Source organism: Gopherus evgoodei, chromosome 4 (assembly GCF_007399415.2).
Source record: "Gopherus evgoodei ecotype Sinaloan lineage chromosome 4, rGopEvg1_v1.p, whole genome shotgun sequence".
Classification (NCBI taxonomy): Eukaryota; Metazoa; Chordata; order Testudines; family Testudinidae; genus Gopherus; species Gopherus evgoodei.
Genome location: NC_044325.1, coordinates 86,812,148 through 86,831,173, shown reverse-complemented (window position 1 = coordinate 86,831,173; position 19,026 = coordinate 86,812,148). Strand labels below are relative to the sequence as shown.

Genomic DNA, 19,026 nt, shown 5'->3' with positions numbered 1-19,026 from the left:
CAGACCCAGGTCAACAGATCTGGGCTAGCGGGGCTCATGCTACTGCACTAAAAATAGCTGTGTAGACAGAATTTTGAAATTGGGGCTTGGGCTGGAGCTCAGGCTCTGAAGCCCACCCTTCCCCCTCCCTAAGCTTCTGACTCTGAAGCAACAACTTCAAAGCACTGTTTACACAGCTATTTTCAGAGTACTAGGGTGAGCCCTGCTAGCCCAAGTTTGTTGACCTGAGTAGGGAGGCTTGCTCCTGTGGGCTGTGTAGACATACCCTAAGACAGGGGTTGGCAACCTATGGCACGTGCGCCAAAGATAGCATGCGGGCCAATTTTTAATGGCACACTACGGCCACCGCTGGCCCTGCTCAACCTGCTGCTGAACACCAGCAGCAGGCTGAACAGGGCCGATGGCCGAGATCCCAGCAGGAAGCAGCGTTCCATTAAAAATCCTGCCCGGCCCAGCCCACTCTTCTCTGCCCATCACATAGTGCTCTCTCTGGCAGGGGCTGGGGGCAGAAGCAAGTTTGGTCCTGCCAGCTGCTGCTGTAGGGCAGGCTCTGCCAGCAGCCAAGCTTCCCCCTCCCCTGCCTCTTCCCCCAGCGTGCTGCGTCATGCCCTGCCTCCTCTCCCTCCCTGCCGCCAATGGCCCTTGCGAAGGAGGGGAGAAGAGGAGCCCAAGTGCCCTTGCTGCGCAGACTGAGGAGGCGGAGAAGAGGCAGGAGTGGGGCCTTGGGGAAGGGGGGTAGAATCAGGGCATATCCCTCCAGCTCCCTGCCATGAGCCGCTCAGGGCAGGGGGCTGGGAGCACCCTCCTGATCCCAGCCCACCCCCCAGCCCTCTGCCCTGACACCTACACTCCCCTCATACCCCAGCCCCCTGCACCCCCCCAACCACAGCCCTGATTCTGGCACCCCCCCCCACATATGCAGCCCCCCCACACCCTCTGCCCTGATTCCTGCACCCTCCTCACACACACCCTGCCCTGACTCCTGCCCTCCCCATACATACTCACCTCCTGACACCCCATGGCCTGACTCTTGCACCCCCCACATCCCCACCTCCCACCCTGAGCACCAAATGAGAGCTCCTGCACCCCCCGCCAACATTCCCACCTGCACCCCTCACACCAAATGGGAGCTACCCAGGTAAGCGCTCCACACCCAAACCTCCTGCCCCAACCCTGGGCCCTCCTCCCTCATTCTAGCTCCTGGCCAGACCCTGCACCCCAGCCTGCTCCTTCACCTCCAGCCTTGTGCTCAGTGCCCCCTCACCCTCAGCTCAGTGCAGAGAGAGAGGAAGAGAATGGGCTAGAACCAGGAAGAAGGTAGGTACCCACTCTACGTGTACTGGGCTGGGACCCCAGACCAGCAGTGGGCTGAGCAGGGCCGGCAGCTGGGATCTTGACTGGCAGGAGCCAGCGGAGGGAACCCCAGACCGGCAGTGGGCTGAGCCGCTCAGCCCGCCACCTGTCTGGGGTCCTGGCCACGCTCAGCCCACTGCCGGTCTGGGGTTCTGGCTGCTGACCCCTTGCCAGCTAGGGTTCCGGCCACCAGCCCCGCTCAGCTCGCTGCCGGCTTAGGTGAACAGGTCGGCACCAGGCTGAGCAGGCCGGTGACATAAGATCAACATTTTAATTTAATTATAAATGAAGCTTCTTAAACATTTTGAAAACCTTGTTTACTTTACATACAACAGTAGTTTAGTTATATAATATATAGACATAGAGAGAGACCTTCTAAGAACATTAAAATGTATTACCGGCACTTGAAACCTTAAATTAAAGTGAATAAATGAAGACTCGACACACCACTTCTGAAAGGTTGCCGACCCCTGCCCTAAGATGTTACAGCAGTTTTGCATGACATGAAGCATATCTGAAATAATAAAACATGGCTGGCTTGTTGATTCCTGCTCATTAAAAAGTTCTCTAATGTTGATTTTCCATAAAGCCACATGCTAATATTAAAGAGGAGTGAAACAGTAACAAAACTGAACTGATTACTGATTGTAGGCAAATGCTTTTGTTTTATGTACCTTCAGGGCCAATGTATTTCTCTTCAAAAGAAAGTGAAGGTATGAAAAAGAGACAAAAACTACTCAGAGCAACATTAAAGATTCTGTATGAGTGTGAGGTAATTGCATAGAAGGGAATTTTCTCTGAAATATATCAAGAAGGGAAGGAATTCTTATACAGAGAAACTGTGTGTCTGGCTATAGCAATCCAGAAACACACACAATAATGCTATGCTTACACAGCAGGTACAATACTAAAGCATTTCTATGAATTTTGCCTGTATTTGTTTTAGTAAAAGGAATATATAGAACCATCAATATTACATAAAAAGTGACATTTTAATTTTAATTTTGGATAACACTTTTCAAATACAATTAAGTGATTTAGGAGTCTTAGTCCCCTTTTCAAAAATGTTTTAGGCTCCTTGGAACCTCCTAAGTCTCTTAGAGGGTAACATTCTCTAAAACATCTATCAGTAGTTCTCAACCTATTTACTATTGTGGGCCACATATGCAGCTCTCTGTTATATGGGCCACATCCACACAGTATATACACTACCTGAATGGCCCTGGGGGTGTCATATGGGCCACAACTATGTGCTGATTGGGCTGCAGGCAGCCCACAGGTTCAAAACCACTGCTCTATGTAATAGAAGTAATTTTTGATTTTGCTCAAAGAGGATGACATTTTGTATAAAAGGTGGCTATGCCATAAGGCATTTGAAATTATTGTGTGTATTTTGCTGAACAGCTTTACAAAAGCACAATGCTTATAATTAGCTCAGAAATACCTTGAGTAAAGTAGATCAATTTAAACAGAAAATGCACCAAAAACTAAGTGAAGAAAAACGATCACTTTGAATTTAAAAAGTGAGCTTATTTTATACATTTATGACCAGTAGGGTGCATATCACACCTTGCATAGCAGATGATGGTATTTTCATGCCAATAAACATGTCTGAATGACTCTTAGCTATAGCTGATTTATCACAATAGATCTTCCTCAATTCTTTTTCTTTGCACTTCCAAAACTCTGGCTTTCCTTGTTAAAGGTAACCTTCTAAAGCCATTACAATCCCACAACTCTTGCCTAAAGTGATCAAAGCAAAAAACATGGAAGTTGTACTAGTTTTCATGCAAACTGATTTGGTTCTTGAGCTTTGGATCAGAACTAACTAATGACTGAATTAAGTTGAGGAAAAATGAAGTGAAAATGTTTTACGCAAGAACAGACGTTAATAAAAAGGTGCCAAATGAATGTGTAGAATTTATAGAAGAAAAATTTTACCTATAGATTTTTGTCTTCTCATTGTACCCCGAGGTATACCTAGAAAAAGACCTTGAGGTGTCCCAGGTACAGTAGGTGGCATCACAGCAATACCCTGTCTATCGTACATGGACTACAAAACAAAACAAAAATATTATGTACAAAAGGGCCATTTTAGAGACACACACCATGAGGAAAATAATTCATCTCCTGTTCCACATACTACTTTGTTATTCATCTTAAATAGTCAGTGGAAAAATAAAATTATCTATTCTTCTAGCACACTTTAAGGGTAAATTTGAAAGAGTACATTTCTGTTTATTTCTCTCCCAAAGACATTGCCACAAACTACACTGCTATGCAAGTCACCCTGCACATAGATCTGGGTTCCAATATTTTGACATAGAAGAGAGACCTTATATTTTCTGGGTTTAGTGTGTTAATACTCCTAAATCTGCTTATACTACAGAGACGAGTAGCCCCACTGATTTCAAACGGAATTATTTGTGAGAGTCAGAATTTGGCCCTAAACTTATATTTTGATTTTATGAAGGTTAAGTGTTTTGACTATGAAATTATGGTTGAATACCATCGTTTAGCACGATCATCAGGAACAACAGAATAGGATCTCGGCACTTCAGAAATATTTTGTTTTTCTGGAAAGAGCTAGGTGGTCTTCAAATGGCCTCACCATTGAATCAGAAATATTCAAGATCAAATAGAATTAGCGACTGCAGTTTCCTATCTAGGCTTATTTTGAGCCTAGATGCCTGTAGGGTATTCATTATAGGCAGAGCTGGGAGTGCTGCCAATAGTTAAGGCTACCTGTGTATAACCGCCAACTTTAACCATCTGGGATGAACTTTCCTGTGCCAGCTGTCTGGCTCGTTCTAAAATTTTATTTTATTTTTTTAAAGGAAGTTTCAGCTACTATGGTTCACGTATTTTCAAGAACAAGGATAGGGGAAAATGCATTGTTTTGCCCACGTTAAAAAAAAAAGTTCAACTATACAGTTAGGAAGCTCCAGGGCCCACATGCTTTGCAGAAGGGACTTGAAGTTTGGCAGGGGGACATCCTGGTGTCAGCGATGCACCTTTTGCTGTCTCTCTGAAAATCCACACAAATGTGGCCAAGTTCTCCAAAAACTGTAGTTTGCAGCTGCTCAGAAGAGACTTGTTAGAGCTTGGCAGTTGCAGTCTCCCATATTTTGTGTGCACTGCCATGCTCCAATCCAGGGGCTGAGCAGGAATTTCCCTATAATTACGCCAATTGTGGTGTCAGATATGGAAAGTGGGAGCAGGAAAACTGTCCTGCAGTCTTAATGCTCCCCATGCTGGCACACAGGCAGTGATGAGAAAGAGGAAGCCGCCTGACTGGAATGCAGATGGGGAGAAACAGGGGAAGTGGTGTTGCAGGAGCAAGAAAGAGGGGAGGAGCCAAGGGACTCTGGTGGGAGGAGGCAGAAGCAGGGTGAGTAAGACAGAGCAGGTCAAGAAAGAGAGGTTAGGATTTTTTAAACATAATTATGCAATAAATTGACAAATTAAAATGGGGAGGGAGGTGGGAAAATTAAAAATACAAAGATGCCTCAGGTGGCTGTTATCAAACAGATGAAGGTGAGACAGAAAGCCAGCTTATTTTCCACTCAGTGTGGAATACATGCAGATCAACAGAAAAATTACCCCTTATACAACAGATTATGGGCACATCTCAGAACATGGAATAATCAGTAGTCTTCCTCTTTCTCATTAGTGTTTAGCCCGCTCCTAGGGTGCCCCTGGTCCTCAAGGGGTAAAGCCCCTTAATTCTTCCCTCCTCTCTCAATAGGCCTGGGTTCTTTGCACTTGGTGCCTTCGCCTGGCCTCCAGTCCAGTGCAAAACTAATACAAATTTGGCATTACAATTTATAGTTACAGGGAATCTAGGACCAAACAGACTATGGGATATACAACATGTTATTCCTGGAAAGGAGAGGGGTAAATTGAGGATAGCCTCAAGTCCCAGCTGACTCCTGTTTCCAAGTGCAGGGAAGGCCTACTGGGCTCAGCTGGCAGCCAGCCCTCTCAGGCTCAGTAGCGCCTTAGGGCTCGGTCTCTTCTTTGTGGAGCTGGGTTCTCCAGACCAACCCCCTAGTTAAGAGACACAACATGCCATCTCCCTCTCTGCTGCAGAGAACAACTCTAGGACTGCTTCCCCTTTGGCTACTGTAACTTGACTCCTTTAAGCGGGATCAAGCAACTTTGGGGACCATTTGTGGGTTACCAAGCCTTGAAGAGGAAGGATAAGGGGCTCTATTATTTCTGGGATCAGGACGGGGGCTATGTTAGCAGGCAGCTGAATGCCTTCACAAAAAGAGATTGTCCGCAACTCACTAAAAGACACTGCTGCTTATCCTCAATCTGTAGCCCCCAATCTGTCTAACAATGTACAGGTTGTCCTCCAAGTGCCTCATAATGATTTGTGATTTTATACTCACAACACTCTTTTGAGGTAGGGAAGTACTATTTCGATTTTACAGATAGGAAACTTAAGTAGAGAGATTCTAGGGCTCAGATATGCAAAGATATTTCAGCACGTAACTCTCCCTGAGAATCTCGGCATAAGTGACTTGCCGAAGGTCACATAAGAAGTCATTGGCTGAGTCAGGAACTGAACCATGGTCTCTCAAGTCCCAGTCCAGTGCCCCATCCTTCCTACTTGTAGATGTCAGTAACCTATTTATTTTCTACAATACTGCTGATATAATTCAGAACATTCTGGGATTCCTTCCTCTGCAGCTGACAAGAGCGAAGCGTATGAATAAGGATTGGTGCTACTTCAGTGGAAAATAAATGCAGCTAGACAGAAGGGAAAACATTTATTTTTTCCTCATAAGACTTTACCACCAGTGGAAGCAAACTCAAATCTGAGGCTGTCTACATTTGGAACTGGGAGTGTAATTCCTAGATAAAGGAGAAACACCCATGCTACCTCTGATCAAGTTAGTGTGCTAAAAATTGAGTGTAGCCACAGCAGCACAAGCACACAGAAGCACTAGCTGCCCCAAGTGGGTGCCTACTCCCTCCAATGGATATGTAGTCAGGGCAGCTAGCTCTTCCTGCCTGCACTTTATTTTTAGGGCATTAACTCAATCAGAGCTAGTGTGGTTGTGCTTTCTTGAGCTAGGAATTACACACCCGATCTGTAGTTTTCCAGGATATAGAATTTCAGTCGTTAGTACTTTTTATAGCATTACTGCTGTCTCCTCCCCCTATCAATTACTCAACTTTATCTAGTCAAAACTAAAACAATCAATGTTGTTGGGAGTAAACACACCCAGTAATGAGACAAGGGTTCATGTTAGGTTTATTGTCAATGACGAAGCTTAGAACGGTGATAAAGAATAATCATTATGATTAACTACATTTATAACCCCCCTCATTGCTGGTGTATATATAACAGCTTGGCAACTAGTGTATATAGAAAGACCGGACTTACTAAAGCAGTACTATAGGGTGACCAGACAGCAAGTATGAAAAATCAGGACCAGGGGTTGGGGGGGAGGTAATAAGAGCCTATATAAGAAAAAGACCCAAAAATCAGGTCTGTCCCTATAAAATCAGGACATCTGGTCACCCGTATCGGCAGGTAGCGATCGATTTATCGCATCTCATCTAGACGCGATATATCGATCCCCGAACACGCTTCCATCAACTCCGGAACTCCACCAGCGCGAACGGCGTTAGCGGAGTTGACAAGGGAAGCCGTAGACGTCGATCCCGCGCTGTGAGGACGAGAGGTAAATTGATCTAAGATACTTCGACTTCAGCTCGTAGCTGAACTTGCGTATCTTAGATCGATACCCGCCCAAGTGTAGACCAGCCCTAACTAACTAGAACCACAGCTTCATAAGTGAAAGCAAGATTTTAGTAGTCACCACTCACATTCATATCTGTAGCTGAAGGAAAGCATCTACTGGAAGGCCGCGGTTTAATCGTTGCCACTCTTGAGTCCACAGTCACATTGTCTGTAATTCTTGATGGCTTGGAAACTGGTACAATTTCATCCACTTTATCTGTAACATAAAAGTATTCACTAAAATAAATATAATTTGTTCAAAGACTGAAAATCTAATCTATTGCAAGGTCAAAGGAAGAGTTTTACTTTTCAAAAAATGCAAAGAAAAAGGGTGGCTTTTTTGTTGTTGGCATTTTAACAAGGCAATGCTTGAGCATCAAAAGTCGTGCAAGCCGAGCACTTATTTATTGCTGCTGCGTAACATGCATGCTTTAGTTTTAAGCCTGCATGCATTTAATGTTTACTTAGTGTGACTCGAAAAACAATCCTCTTCTTCAAACCTTCAAAATGTGAAGGGAGAATATCTATATAGAAACGGAAAGAAGACCTTTAGAGATAATGAACCCACAGAGCACTGTTTCACATAGTGATAAGCAGACAGTTCTTAGTCACCAGAATTTCAGTGATATTTTGGACAACAACAAGTACTTCAAAAGTGCTCTTTATGTCTATTCTTCTTCGCCAGTAATTACTTTCTAATCTATTCATCATGTCAGTCTATTAGACAATATAATTTAGCATTATTGGAAACTGCTCCATGTCTCTCTGTTTAATTAAACTTTAAATGTGCATTAGTTTTGGTTAAAACAATCATATATTTGTGGTCAGAAATGGGCCAAATAGGCAAAATTCCAATCTGGATCAGAACTTTCCCAATTCTGGGGAAGAGTGGTTCAGAACTGGGATTTTGATTCAGCATGCTATATAGTGATAGGAATCATCTGTGAACATGTGAGATCCCTCGAAGTTCAGGAGTGTTTGGACTCAGGTCCATCTCCAGTTGTGACTATAAACCAAATGCAGGAGTAATACTATTTAATATTTTTAGCACCAATATAATGCCTTAAGTCCAAGGATCTCAAATCACTATGCAATCAACCATAGTTTTACAACAACTCCCTTATTACAGGTTGGGAAATTGAGGCACAGAGTAATTACGTTATTTGCCTAAGGCCACTGAGTGATTCAGTCTCTGAACTTGGACTAGAATCCAAAACTTATGCTCTAACCAATAGCCTTCCGCAATGCCCCTTTCACCCTATTTTTTGTTCCTGTGAACTCAGACTGCAAACTGGCACCATATGTACTACCCCAAGTCATGCTAAGCTAGGATGGCATTTTTCTTTTTAATTTCTCTAAAGCAATAGGGCACCAGTCACACAACCTATGTGTATTCATAGAAGTAATGTACTAGAACCAACTAGCAGTGATTGCTTAGCCTGGTAGCTTCTCTGGTCTTAGGCTTCCACAACTTAAAAATTTTACAAGCATAAGTCAAGCCACACCTTACTTTTCAGGAGTTAAGTATGGTATGTCTGCATCTCACAGGTTTGATAATTTAGTTTAGGAGAAAATAAGAACTAGTGCATTAGATTATTACCGACTTAAAAACAGCTGTCCAGTGGTCTAGAAGTGGCACCACCATGCAAAGTATCAGATTTGAGCTTGATCCCTCACTGGAAAAGCAGCCACGCTCAGACTCTAGGAGTATGGTAAGGGACAGGAAGTAGGCAAGAGGAAGAGAGATTTGTCTCTCCCTAGACAGCAGCTCTGGCTGGTGCAGAAATGGAGGAACTACTTTCAGCCTTCTGTGCTTGGGAAGACTGTTGCTCTGGGAGAGGAGACTTTTGGAGCACTGGGTGAGAGGGAGAGAGCAGGAGAGGACCAGCTGCTAGAATTATTAAGTTGAATGTTGTAGGTGGTTGGCTTACTCAGAAGTATTACTGTCTGCTTTCCACTGGAGTTAGTATTACATTTTTTGTTTGCTTTATTTCTTGTCATATAATAGACCATCCAAGGGGAGGAGAGAAAAAAAAAACACACTTAAAACCTTCACAAGCAAATAAAATAAACATTTTTTTTAAAAAATCACATTCCATATGGTTTTAACAGTAATTCAAACTGTGCACTTTCCAGAAGAAAATACCTGTAACTTTTTCTGATGGGCAAAAGGTATCAGAAAGCCAGGGATTTAGCCTTAAGCATTTGAGCTACACAGAAAAAAAATATGGCTAGGTTGCAAAATCAAGTTTAGGGGTATCTACCATTGATCGCAACAAGGGCATGGGAATTTCATGTTACATCTCTCCAGCCCTTTATATGATCCCCGAAGACCAAATACTTGTTCTTGGGATCCAGACAGAGTGGTGTTTTGGGGACTGAAGCCCTAGACACCCAAAATCTGTAAACAACAAATATACCATATAAAAATGTATTCCCTTTATTCTGAACAGACACATAACCATACACCTATTCAGACAACAAAAAAACTACAGGGAAACAATGATGAGGCTATGACAGACACTTGAAAAGCATGGAAATATTCATTTAGGGGATGAAACATACATAATCTCCAACTGTACTGATTTTGCAAGACAATACTGGAAGTCAGATCTTAGTATTTGACCTGACCACAATATCAGTTTGTGCAGATTTCCTAACAAAATCTGATATTGCTACCACATCAGCTTGTGGGGAACTTTATTCTTTGTGATTTTACAGCTTTAATGTTGTCAGCTCCTCAGTCCTTCTCACCCTATAGCTGCTCCCATTCAAATTGTATTTGGTTCCTTTCCAGTCGTAGCTGAGAACAGCGGAAGCAAGTTGGAGTGGAGAGGGAAAAGTTGATATGATTAAGTTGTTCTGCAAAAAAGTCTTTTTAGGGGCATCTTGCACCTAGCAGTGGTTCAAACTGCAGTACAGGCAGTGTTGCAAATGATACCCAACTTGTCCTTTGGCACTGCTGTCTTTGATCAGAGCACAAATGTAGACCAGTAAGATGGCATTTTAAAACTAGAACAAAAAATTTGAAGCTTCCAAAGCAGCTAGGGTGTATATAAGGTGGAGTAAAAGTAATCCAAAATGGCAGCAGCTACATGGCGGGTCCTGCAGAATACACCAGAATCTTAATATATGGCCCCCACATTCCACCACACTTTTAAAGTGACAGCACTATGTAAATAAATACATTTTCATTATATGATTAGATATGCGCTACCTATGTCAAGAGAATCAACTGGCCTTTTCTTGACTTCTATGTAATTCCACTATAAACTCATCCAAAAGAAATAAAAAGTAGATATTGAGGGCAAATTTTTCAAAGGGCTCTACCCTTAAAATAGATTGTTCACATCCGCAGTAGTAGTGCGCAAACCATGTTTGTGCCAGTAATGCATTTTCAAAAGGCAGCACACGAACACTTTTTGTCAACATTGCTAGTGGACTGCTCCTCCCCCCTCTCCTTTTTTGTGTTTTGACATATTTTTGTAATATGTATTCTTGCACCACCAAGAGGGGCTCTCACGTGATATTGGAAATGTATTTATTTATGAGGCTACCTATATAAACAATTTTAACAAAACAAAATTTAGAAGAGGCACAGATGGGGTGCAAATGAAAAGCAGGTGCAAGAATTTACACCTGGCATGAGTGGTGTGTTGGTGGCACACAAGAAAGTGGACCCAAATGGAATTCTTAAAGGGTGAGCGCCTGCATGCAGTTGGTCATAGGAGAAATATTTTTAACTAGAAAAAGTATCTGCAACATGCCTACACCAGAGATCAGCCCAAACCAGTGGCATTTCATCATTAACTCAGTCATTTAGAAAAATGCAGCCACAAGCAAAACAAACTGTTACGAGGAGCAGTTTGTGGCTAATTTATACAGTAGTAAAATGTTTCCTGCTCACATTTTGACCAACTTCAGTCTCAGAGAAGGGGAAAGGGAAGAGGAGTGTCCACTGGCTCAGCAGCCAGAGCACAGCCCGAATGCATCCATAGGACATGATTTTTAGGCCAAAGATTAATGTCCAACATTCGTCAGAGGAGAAATTCAGTATGTTTGACCATCAAACTCTCCTAAATTTTAATGAAAACTTACATGGGGATCTGGAGAGTCAAACACAGGTGCCATGCTACACCTGAGATAGTTACAGACGCAACTGCTCAATGGGCTCTTTATAACTGGAACCTTTCAGAGGACCACAGAGATATCACAAGTATAAGCCAGTCTGATGCCTCTGCATGCATGCAGCAATTTCTGAGTGCCACTGTATTAAATTTCCCCGAGAGAGACAGCACCAACAGTCATAAAATAATTATATTCCGAAGTGCACTTTCCATATGTCCTGCATGCTACTGATCGCACCTATATTTTGCTCAGGGCACTCTCCCCTCAGGAAATTAGATGGCCTAAGGGGACGGGGAGAAGTTCCATTCTATCAGTGTGCAGGTCATTTGTGATGCAAAAGTTTTAATTACAGACGTAGTAGCACAGTGCCCAACAGCATGTCATGACTCTTACATTCTCAGGAGGTCTGGCTGCTAGGTATTACTAGGGTTGGTCTCCCCGCAATAATATATTTATATATATTTATTTGTTGAAGAAAATGTACTTATCCCATAAAGACATGGCTAATGACTCTGTTCCATATCCCCTGACTCTCTCAGAGGAAAATTATAATGCTGACCACCCATCAAGCCACCAGATGCATCGAAGAAGGAACTCTAAAAATGAGAGTCAGGTGCCTAGAGGCATATTACTGTACAAGCCCCACAATACACCATATAATCCTGGCAAGACTGCATATTACACAACATAGCCAAGAGATGTGGATTAGCTCCACCTGAAGGGCTAGAGATTGACCTTGTCAGACCCACAGAGGATAAGAATGATCATGATCCAAAAAGGCACTTACAGACTAACCCCAACACCTCAGGCCAGCATGCCAGAAACACCAGGCAAAGACTGATTGAACACAGTTTCTGAGGCTAGTATTGCCAAGACCTGTATACTTACCACCAAGTCCATAATGCTTGCTCAGAGGGGATAGGGGTAATGAAGGAAAAAAAAACTCAAAAAACAGCTGCCTCAAGAAATGACTTGTATTTGTAAGAAAAGCAATGAATGCCTGGCACAGTGTAAAAAAATGCTCTCATGAGGCTAAAGTGAAAGAACAGAGGCAAATGTTCTTCAAATACAGCACACATTGTTAACAATGCAAATATAAACTACAAAATGTTAGACTAATCTAGTCAGCCAGAATACTATGTTAGCCAAAATGTAGAAATGGTTGAGTTCTGCCACTCATGGTCTTATGGCTAAGAATTAAAAGGACAGGCACATAAAAAAAACAACCTAAAAATCCTATAGATATTGTGATTATTTTTTCTTCCCTCCCCCTTTTGCCTGGCGTGTAGGCATGGGCAACGAGGCCCTCTCAATTATGGCTCTCTGCAGCCGGCCACTGCAACGAGGCACAGTGGCCTGTGGTGGTTCTCGAGAGACACTTGTTCCTTGATCCCCTGGTAAGTATACAGTGGAGGCTGCCACTGCATCCTCACCAGTCCATGTCGAGGCACTGGTTAACTCAACATGGGGGGTGGCTCTTTGGGAGATACGTGTTTCAAGGACTTGTGTCCTTGGCTGTTTGAGGAAAGCTAAAATCTCAGACAGGTAGTTATGGATGGCTCTTGTGGATGTAGCCACAATGCCGAGCTGCAGCTCCATGCGGCCCATAGACTGTGACATGAGACCCATGGACTGTGCATGCTCCCTCTTGATATTTTCCAGCAGCTGCACAATCCTACTGTTGGTTTCCATCAACAGCCTTTCTCCCTCTGTTAGGTGGGGCTGCCCTCTCCAACCCTGATCCCTAGGGACAGGCTGAACACCATGGTGCTCTTCATTCATTTCATCATTCCCCTCCTCCTCAGGAGAGTCACTTTCAAACTGAGGAGTCCTACTGAGTGACTGATCCCCAGGAGACTGTATGTCCATTGTACACTCTGGAGTCCGCTCCTCCGGTGTTTGAAATCCCTCAAAATCTTCCCCAACGTTGCTGTGTGTTTCTGATGACGACAATGGCCACTGCCAACTCTCTGTAGTTCTGGCTGGTGAATCTTCATCGGAAGCAGGCTCTGAAGATTCCTGTTCTTGTTCAGGCGTGGAGGGTGAGCTCGCTCTCTGACGTCTGGGTTGCCCCGAGCATCCAGGAACCTCCCCATCTTGTTCCCCAGTGACATCTGGCAATCAAATAGAGGAGCAACAACCACTGTATCTGAGGCCAGGAAGATGGAGGAATCTACATGCATTGGACAACACATAGAAAGAAGCCAATTGGGAAAACCACAGTGTTTGTGTTTGGGCAAACAGAAGGGCAGACTAAAGTTTAGTGGCTGAACTGGGTATGTGGCAGTTGAAGTTACTAACCACTTTATATAAGTGCACATTGTCCTGTACCCATAACACACACAGCTGTGCTGGATCCCATGGCATAACTACCAAAACACCTCACTGTGATTGTGACAGAAAGTGTCAGTGAACCTCTCAAAAAGCTCACCTATGAATTGCAGTGGTGTCACAGTCAGAAATCCCTGTGATGAGCTCAGGGTCAATTGTCCAATTGAGTCTCCTGTGGTGTCAGATGTGCTCCACCACTGGCCTGTGTGGTAGCCCTTTGCTGTTCTGAAGCACTGCTGGCTATCTTCTCTTTTGTCCGACGTTTCACATCACCCTTCCACCCCCCATGTTTTGGGTTCCCCCCCTCAATCATAGCTGTAGAGCAACTGTGGTTGCCAACAGCATTTATCCTGTGAGCAATGGCCTTCCAAGCCTTATCTGTTATGTATGCATTATTTTTTCACTGCTTTCTCCAAACAGTATGTGATCCTATTTGAGGACATTGCTCACCAGGATTTTTTTTTTTCCCCCATGTAAGATAAACTTCATTTTGCTCTCTCCTGGCTGTGTCTTCCCTTGACTGAGGACGTTTCGTGGAAATGTGGGTGCAAGTGCTTCCCTGTGCACAATTTAATATGGAAGGAGGAGTGGTTAATTATGCTATTGAAGAGGACATTGCAAGTGTGCTTAATCTAAATCCACCCATATATAAAAATATACTCCCACCAGCTGAAAATGACTAGACTTTTTGCACTCACATCAATCATCAGCTCTCATTACAGTATGATCTACTCAGCACCATTTCTGATTTGTTCACGTTTGTGGCTGGAACCCCTCACCCTTTTCATGCTTGAAACAAATAAGTAATGAGTCTATCACATGTTTTGGGAAGACAATTTGATAAGAAATTTATCTGGGGCTGTTTGGCTAAATAATACAATAATTTAGCCCAAAGAGCCTGCATTTTTCACTCTCAGGCAAGGGATATGTGGAAGCACCACTGTAAGACTATCACATCTAAAAAACAACAGCTGCTGATCAGCACTAACTGGTTGTTCTGTAGTGTTGGTGCTAGGATGTCATATCTATGCCCTGGCACCACGTTGCTCTTTAAGGAATACATTCTGCTCTTTGATACACATCATGTGCTGCTCCTAAGAACTTCAGCTGGAGTTGTGCATTTCTCTCTGATGGATGCTTTTGAAATCAGATAAATCATTTTTGTTAATGGGCTTAGTGTTTGTTCAGGAGTTCCTGGAGTGATTTTTATATACATTTTTGTTCTTGATTTTTAGGACCCCTTCTCAGAGACCCAAGGATCCCTATATTAGCACATTTATACACTGATCTCTGTCTGTCTAGATCATCATTAGGGTCCTCATCACTCACTATCTGAATGCCTTGAGTATTATATTTATCTAAAGGGCTACTTACAGTTAATAATTTAATATAATTATTTAATTTGATTAATTTTTATGCTGGATATTATTTGTGCATTTAATATATTCACTATTTTAAAGTATTCACATTCAAAGTATTCACATTCGGTCTGTGTCTGATTGGACTGTCCAGTTGCATGTTTTATGGAAAGTGAGGATGACATCGTATTTGTAAAAAGGTATGAGCTCCTTATGGAAATGAATATTAGGGACAAGTTTTCATGCAATCATTGGCTCTTCCACTGCATGAAAATTTTGAAAGGGACTTGGACATTATCCCTCTGTAATACCTGCTGCCTTTGCAATTCTATTTCCCCTCAGACAGCCACAGCTTTTATCTTTTAGCAGCTACAGTATAGGACCATGAAAATTAGTTCTCAACACTTCTCTATTAGAGTAGACATGCAAAATAACCAGGGGCCTTCTTTTTACCACACAAAGCAAACACACATTCCAGTTAATTTGTATGGAATCAGAGAGATAAAGGGAATATACATACTAATTGTGCCACTGGTCATACAAAATGTGTCATTCTTTTGATACATCAGAAATTTCCCCATATTTGAATACTCCATTCTCTTGCCAAGCACTTTGAACAGAGCCCTCCTAACAATGGTAAATAATAGAACAAGTGACAGAATTTTTTTTAAAAAGAGCAAAAACGGAAAAAGCCCACTAATTTGTGAATTAGTGGGGGGGCATTATTTTTGTTTTTTGCACGTATTTGGGCAATATTTATGAAAGTGTCTGTGACCCTGGAAAGTTTCACAAATATTAGCACACATGGTTATTTCTCTAAAAATGGAATTATGAAAGTTTATAATTTGTCATTCTCCTACTTAAATATTTTCTGTCTCCAAGTCAGGGAGCTGAAACGGTATCATCCGGCATAGCATCATCATCACACAAATGACAAATATTCTAAGCAAACAGTTTGTGAATAACTAATGGACTGATAGATAGTTATTAAAACTATTGGCGAATACTTATGAATAATGAATACATTCACAGATACTGGGATAGGTTTACTAACTAGCCACTAAGGAAAAAGGGACTAAATTCATAACTTATATTATTTTTAACAAAGCACTCAACCAACCCAAGTAACTATCTTTTTGTAAGGTTTATTAAATATGGGCATGGGGGTATCACAGGTATAGCCTTACACACGCTTTCATTCATTGCAGGGCAATTATGGAAACTTTAGCTCAGGGTCAAGAGCTCAGGCCACAGTGTCAAAGGTATCAGTTTCTGCCCAAGAAATCCTTTCCTTGATGACTGAAGGTTGCCCTGATAAATTCAGACTGGAACTCATTAATATAATGGCACCAGCTGCTATGTTGGAACAGTGAAAGTCGTGTGTCAGTTACATGGTGGAAATGGAAAATTTGGTTTGCCTAGAAACTGTACTGCTCAGCTGGAGGAATAGATGGCCAAGTGGCTCACTGCCCTGACAACTGGTGACAGGAGAATTAAAACCAAAGTTCAACTGTTACCTGAACCAGCTGCCTCAACCCTACCACCTGGCAATGGGCTGACTCCCACAAGCAACAGTAAATATACCAGGTCATTGGTGCAACAGAAACCATAAATATCTAACAAAATGTGAATCAACAAACCAATTTTGTTCTTAATTGGCTTAAACAACATTTCTCTCTTTTTAGAAGACGTTTTAAACATAGTGGGCACAAGCACCACGATGTGGCTGCCCATGATGCGATGCCAATGGCAAAGGGAAATGTGAGGAACTGTCCAGACTCCCTCTGACCTCAATGATAATTTGCATCCAATCAAATAATGCCTGTACCCACATAAGGCAGCTTGTTGACAGTGGTACATAAAACTGCACAGCTGAACACCTGGCTTACACGTCTCACAAAGTCATTTTATTTCCGGGCAGCATACAAATACCTTAAGGGGTGAAGCGACAAGCTTTGATGATCTCATGAATTTTGGACTCATTCCATGTCACTGATCCCACCTTGCCCTGACACAATGAGACTTTAGCCACAGCCCAATTTGTCCAGTAGGGAAGTCAGAAAGGAGTGCGCACATGGTGAGCGGGGAAGATACCAAAGATCTGGGAGTTTAGGGCCTGTTGCCTTTTTAAGTTTAAGGTCTGGTCACACAGCATGCACTTGTTTTCCAAAATCAAAATCAGATTTCTGCTTCAGCCTACTGATTCTATTGCATTTATCGACAGACCTGACTATTTCTTTAAGCTGGCCTGTGCATAGTGACTAATGAGCCAGTATTATAGGCTTCCCTTCTCCTCTGTGTTGTCAAATGAGTCCTCTGTTTCGCTGGCAAAAGACAGGACTGGCTGATTATGTGCACACTGTACTGATACTGAGTGCAACAAGCACACGAAAGTCTTTTCTGACGTGGTAGCTTATGCAATGCTGTAACTTCTTCTGATGGCCAGAGTGACACATTTGTCATGTCTCTGTGTTCATTATTTTGTGTTTTCCCATTCCCTGCTCTGTATATAGCAAACTACATATTCTGGATGCTGCAGGCAGGACGTCTGCTAAATAGTGCCAGGAGACAGGATTACGCTATGTCTCTGGAGGCATGGATAAGGTCATGGTGTTGGAGTACTGCCATGTAGTGCTGGCTCCTTGCACCATGAAAGGCGTTGTCACACTTGCATGGTATCGGTCCTTCAAGTTTGCCAGTAAACTTTAGAATGCTGGAGATTGTTTATATTGCATTTTCTGGTTTGTAATCCAAAGAGAACTGTAAGGCCTACCCAGCTGTAGGGATATCAGGCCAAGAACAGAGCACAGGCTACACTGGGCACTGGATAGCAGACAGACTCTAGGGACAGAAGTATTTAATTACTTTTTGTTCATATGAGAGACTTAAGCCTGTGTTGTGCCTTACCTGCCACTTGGACTGGCAGTGGATCCCTCCCCTGAAGTGTGCTGCTCTTTAAGAATCCCTCCTTTTCAAATCCCACAATTTCTTTTTCACCTCTGCTACTGGATCGTTGCCATTTCCATTATCTTTAGTTTTCCCCACAAATGGAGTTGTTGGACTTGAGTTGTGGGGCAGCGTCTTCCTGCTGACAGGTAGGTGGAGATGTTCCTTGGGCACAACAAGTGTAGCCAGGAGCTCAACAACAGCTGTAATGCAGTTGAGGAGCTTCCTGGGACCTGCCACTGCTGCTCTGGACCTGGGCCTCTGCCTGTATCTGCATCATGCCTCCTGTTGCAGGTGCATTTTTCAAACTGCTTAGGTACCAAGGTGATAGGTGCCTTGTAAATACCTAAGATAGATACAGACAGAAACTGTGCCAGGTACAATCAATTATACAAAACTCAATGCAATGCCAATTGCATCTTCATGCTGTGATTTCACCCACCTTTTCTAGCATCTGCAATCAACCACATTCAAAGATTCTGCATGTACATTTTCCTTTTGAAAACTGATGGCCATCCAGTACACCCATCCCTCCCGCACTCTCACTTTTGAAACTGTAGCCCTTTATGTATTTAAAGCACACAAATTCTTGATGCAGTGCCTTATCTAAATGTAAGATTGCGAAGTTCATCTCAGTTTCACTGCTTTCACTAGCATGTATGGTTCCTTTTTTCTTGTCATGAATCTTCAAAAAGCACTTATTTGTCTTTGTCAGATGACAATGGGACAAATATACCTTATTATCTACTCCCTCCCTTGGAATAACTAGATGCATCTAGATCAGGGGTATGCAACCTATGGCGTGGGTGCCAAAGGTGGCACGTGAGCTGATTTTCAGTGGCACTCACACTGCCCGGGTCCTGGCCACTAGTCCGGGGAGCTCTGCATTTCAATTTAGTTTTAAATGAAGCTTCTTAAACATTTTAAAAACCTTATTTACTTTACATACAACAATAGTTTAGTTATATATTATAGACTTATAGAAAGAGACCTTCTAAAAACGTTAAAATGTATGACTGGCATGCAAAACCTTAAATTAGAGTGAATAAATGAAGACTCGGCACACCACTTCCAAAAGGTTGCTGACCCCTGCTCTAGATAGTACTGGAATTAAAGATATACTCAGTTATGCACAGGTATTGGAATGCATGT

The 19,026-nt window shown here is 42.8% G+C and overlaps 1 protein-coding gene across 5 annotated transcripts in view; it reads right to left on the bottom strand.

The window, feature by feature from the left end:
- SHANK2 (SH3 and multiple ankyrin repeat domains 2) overlaps window positions 1–19,026 on the bottom strand; it is a 699,708-nt gene that overhangs the window by 19,819 nt on the left and 660,863 nt on the right. For 3 of the 5 annotated variants that reach the window (XM_030560100.1, XM_030560101.1, XM_030560102.1), the window contains 2 exons: window positions 7,198–7,328; window positions 3,295–3,406 (listed from right to left, as the gene is read on the bottom strand). In XM_030560100.1, the coding sequence (XP_030415960.1) occupies window positions 3,295–3,406; window positions 7,198–7,328 (243 nt within the window). Of the gene's footprint in view, window positions 1–3,294; window positions 3,407–7,197; window positions 7,329–7,575; window positions 7,636–19,026 lie in introns of all 5 variants that reach the window. The other 2 variants (XM_030560099.1, XM_030560103.1) reach the window with 1 other exon arrangement.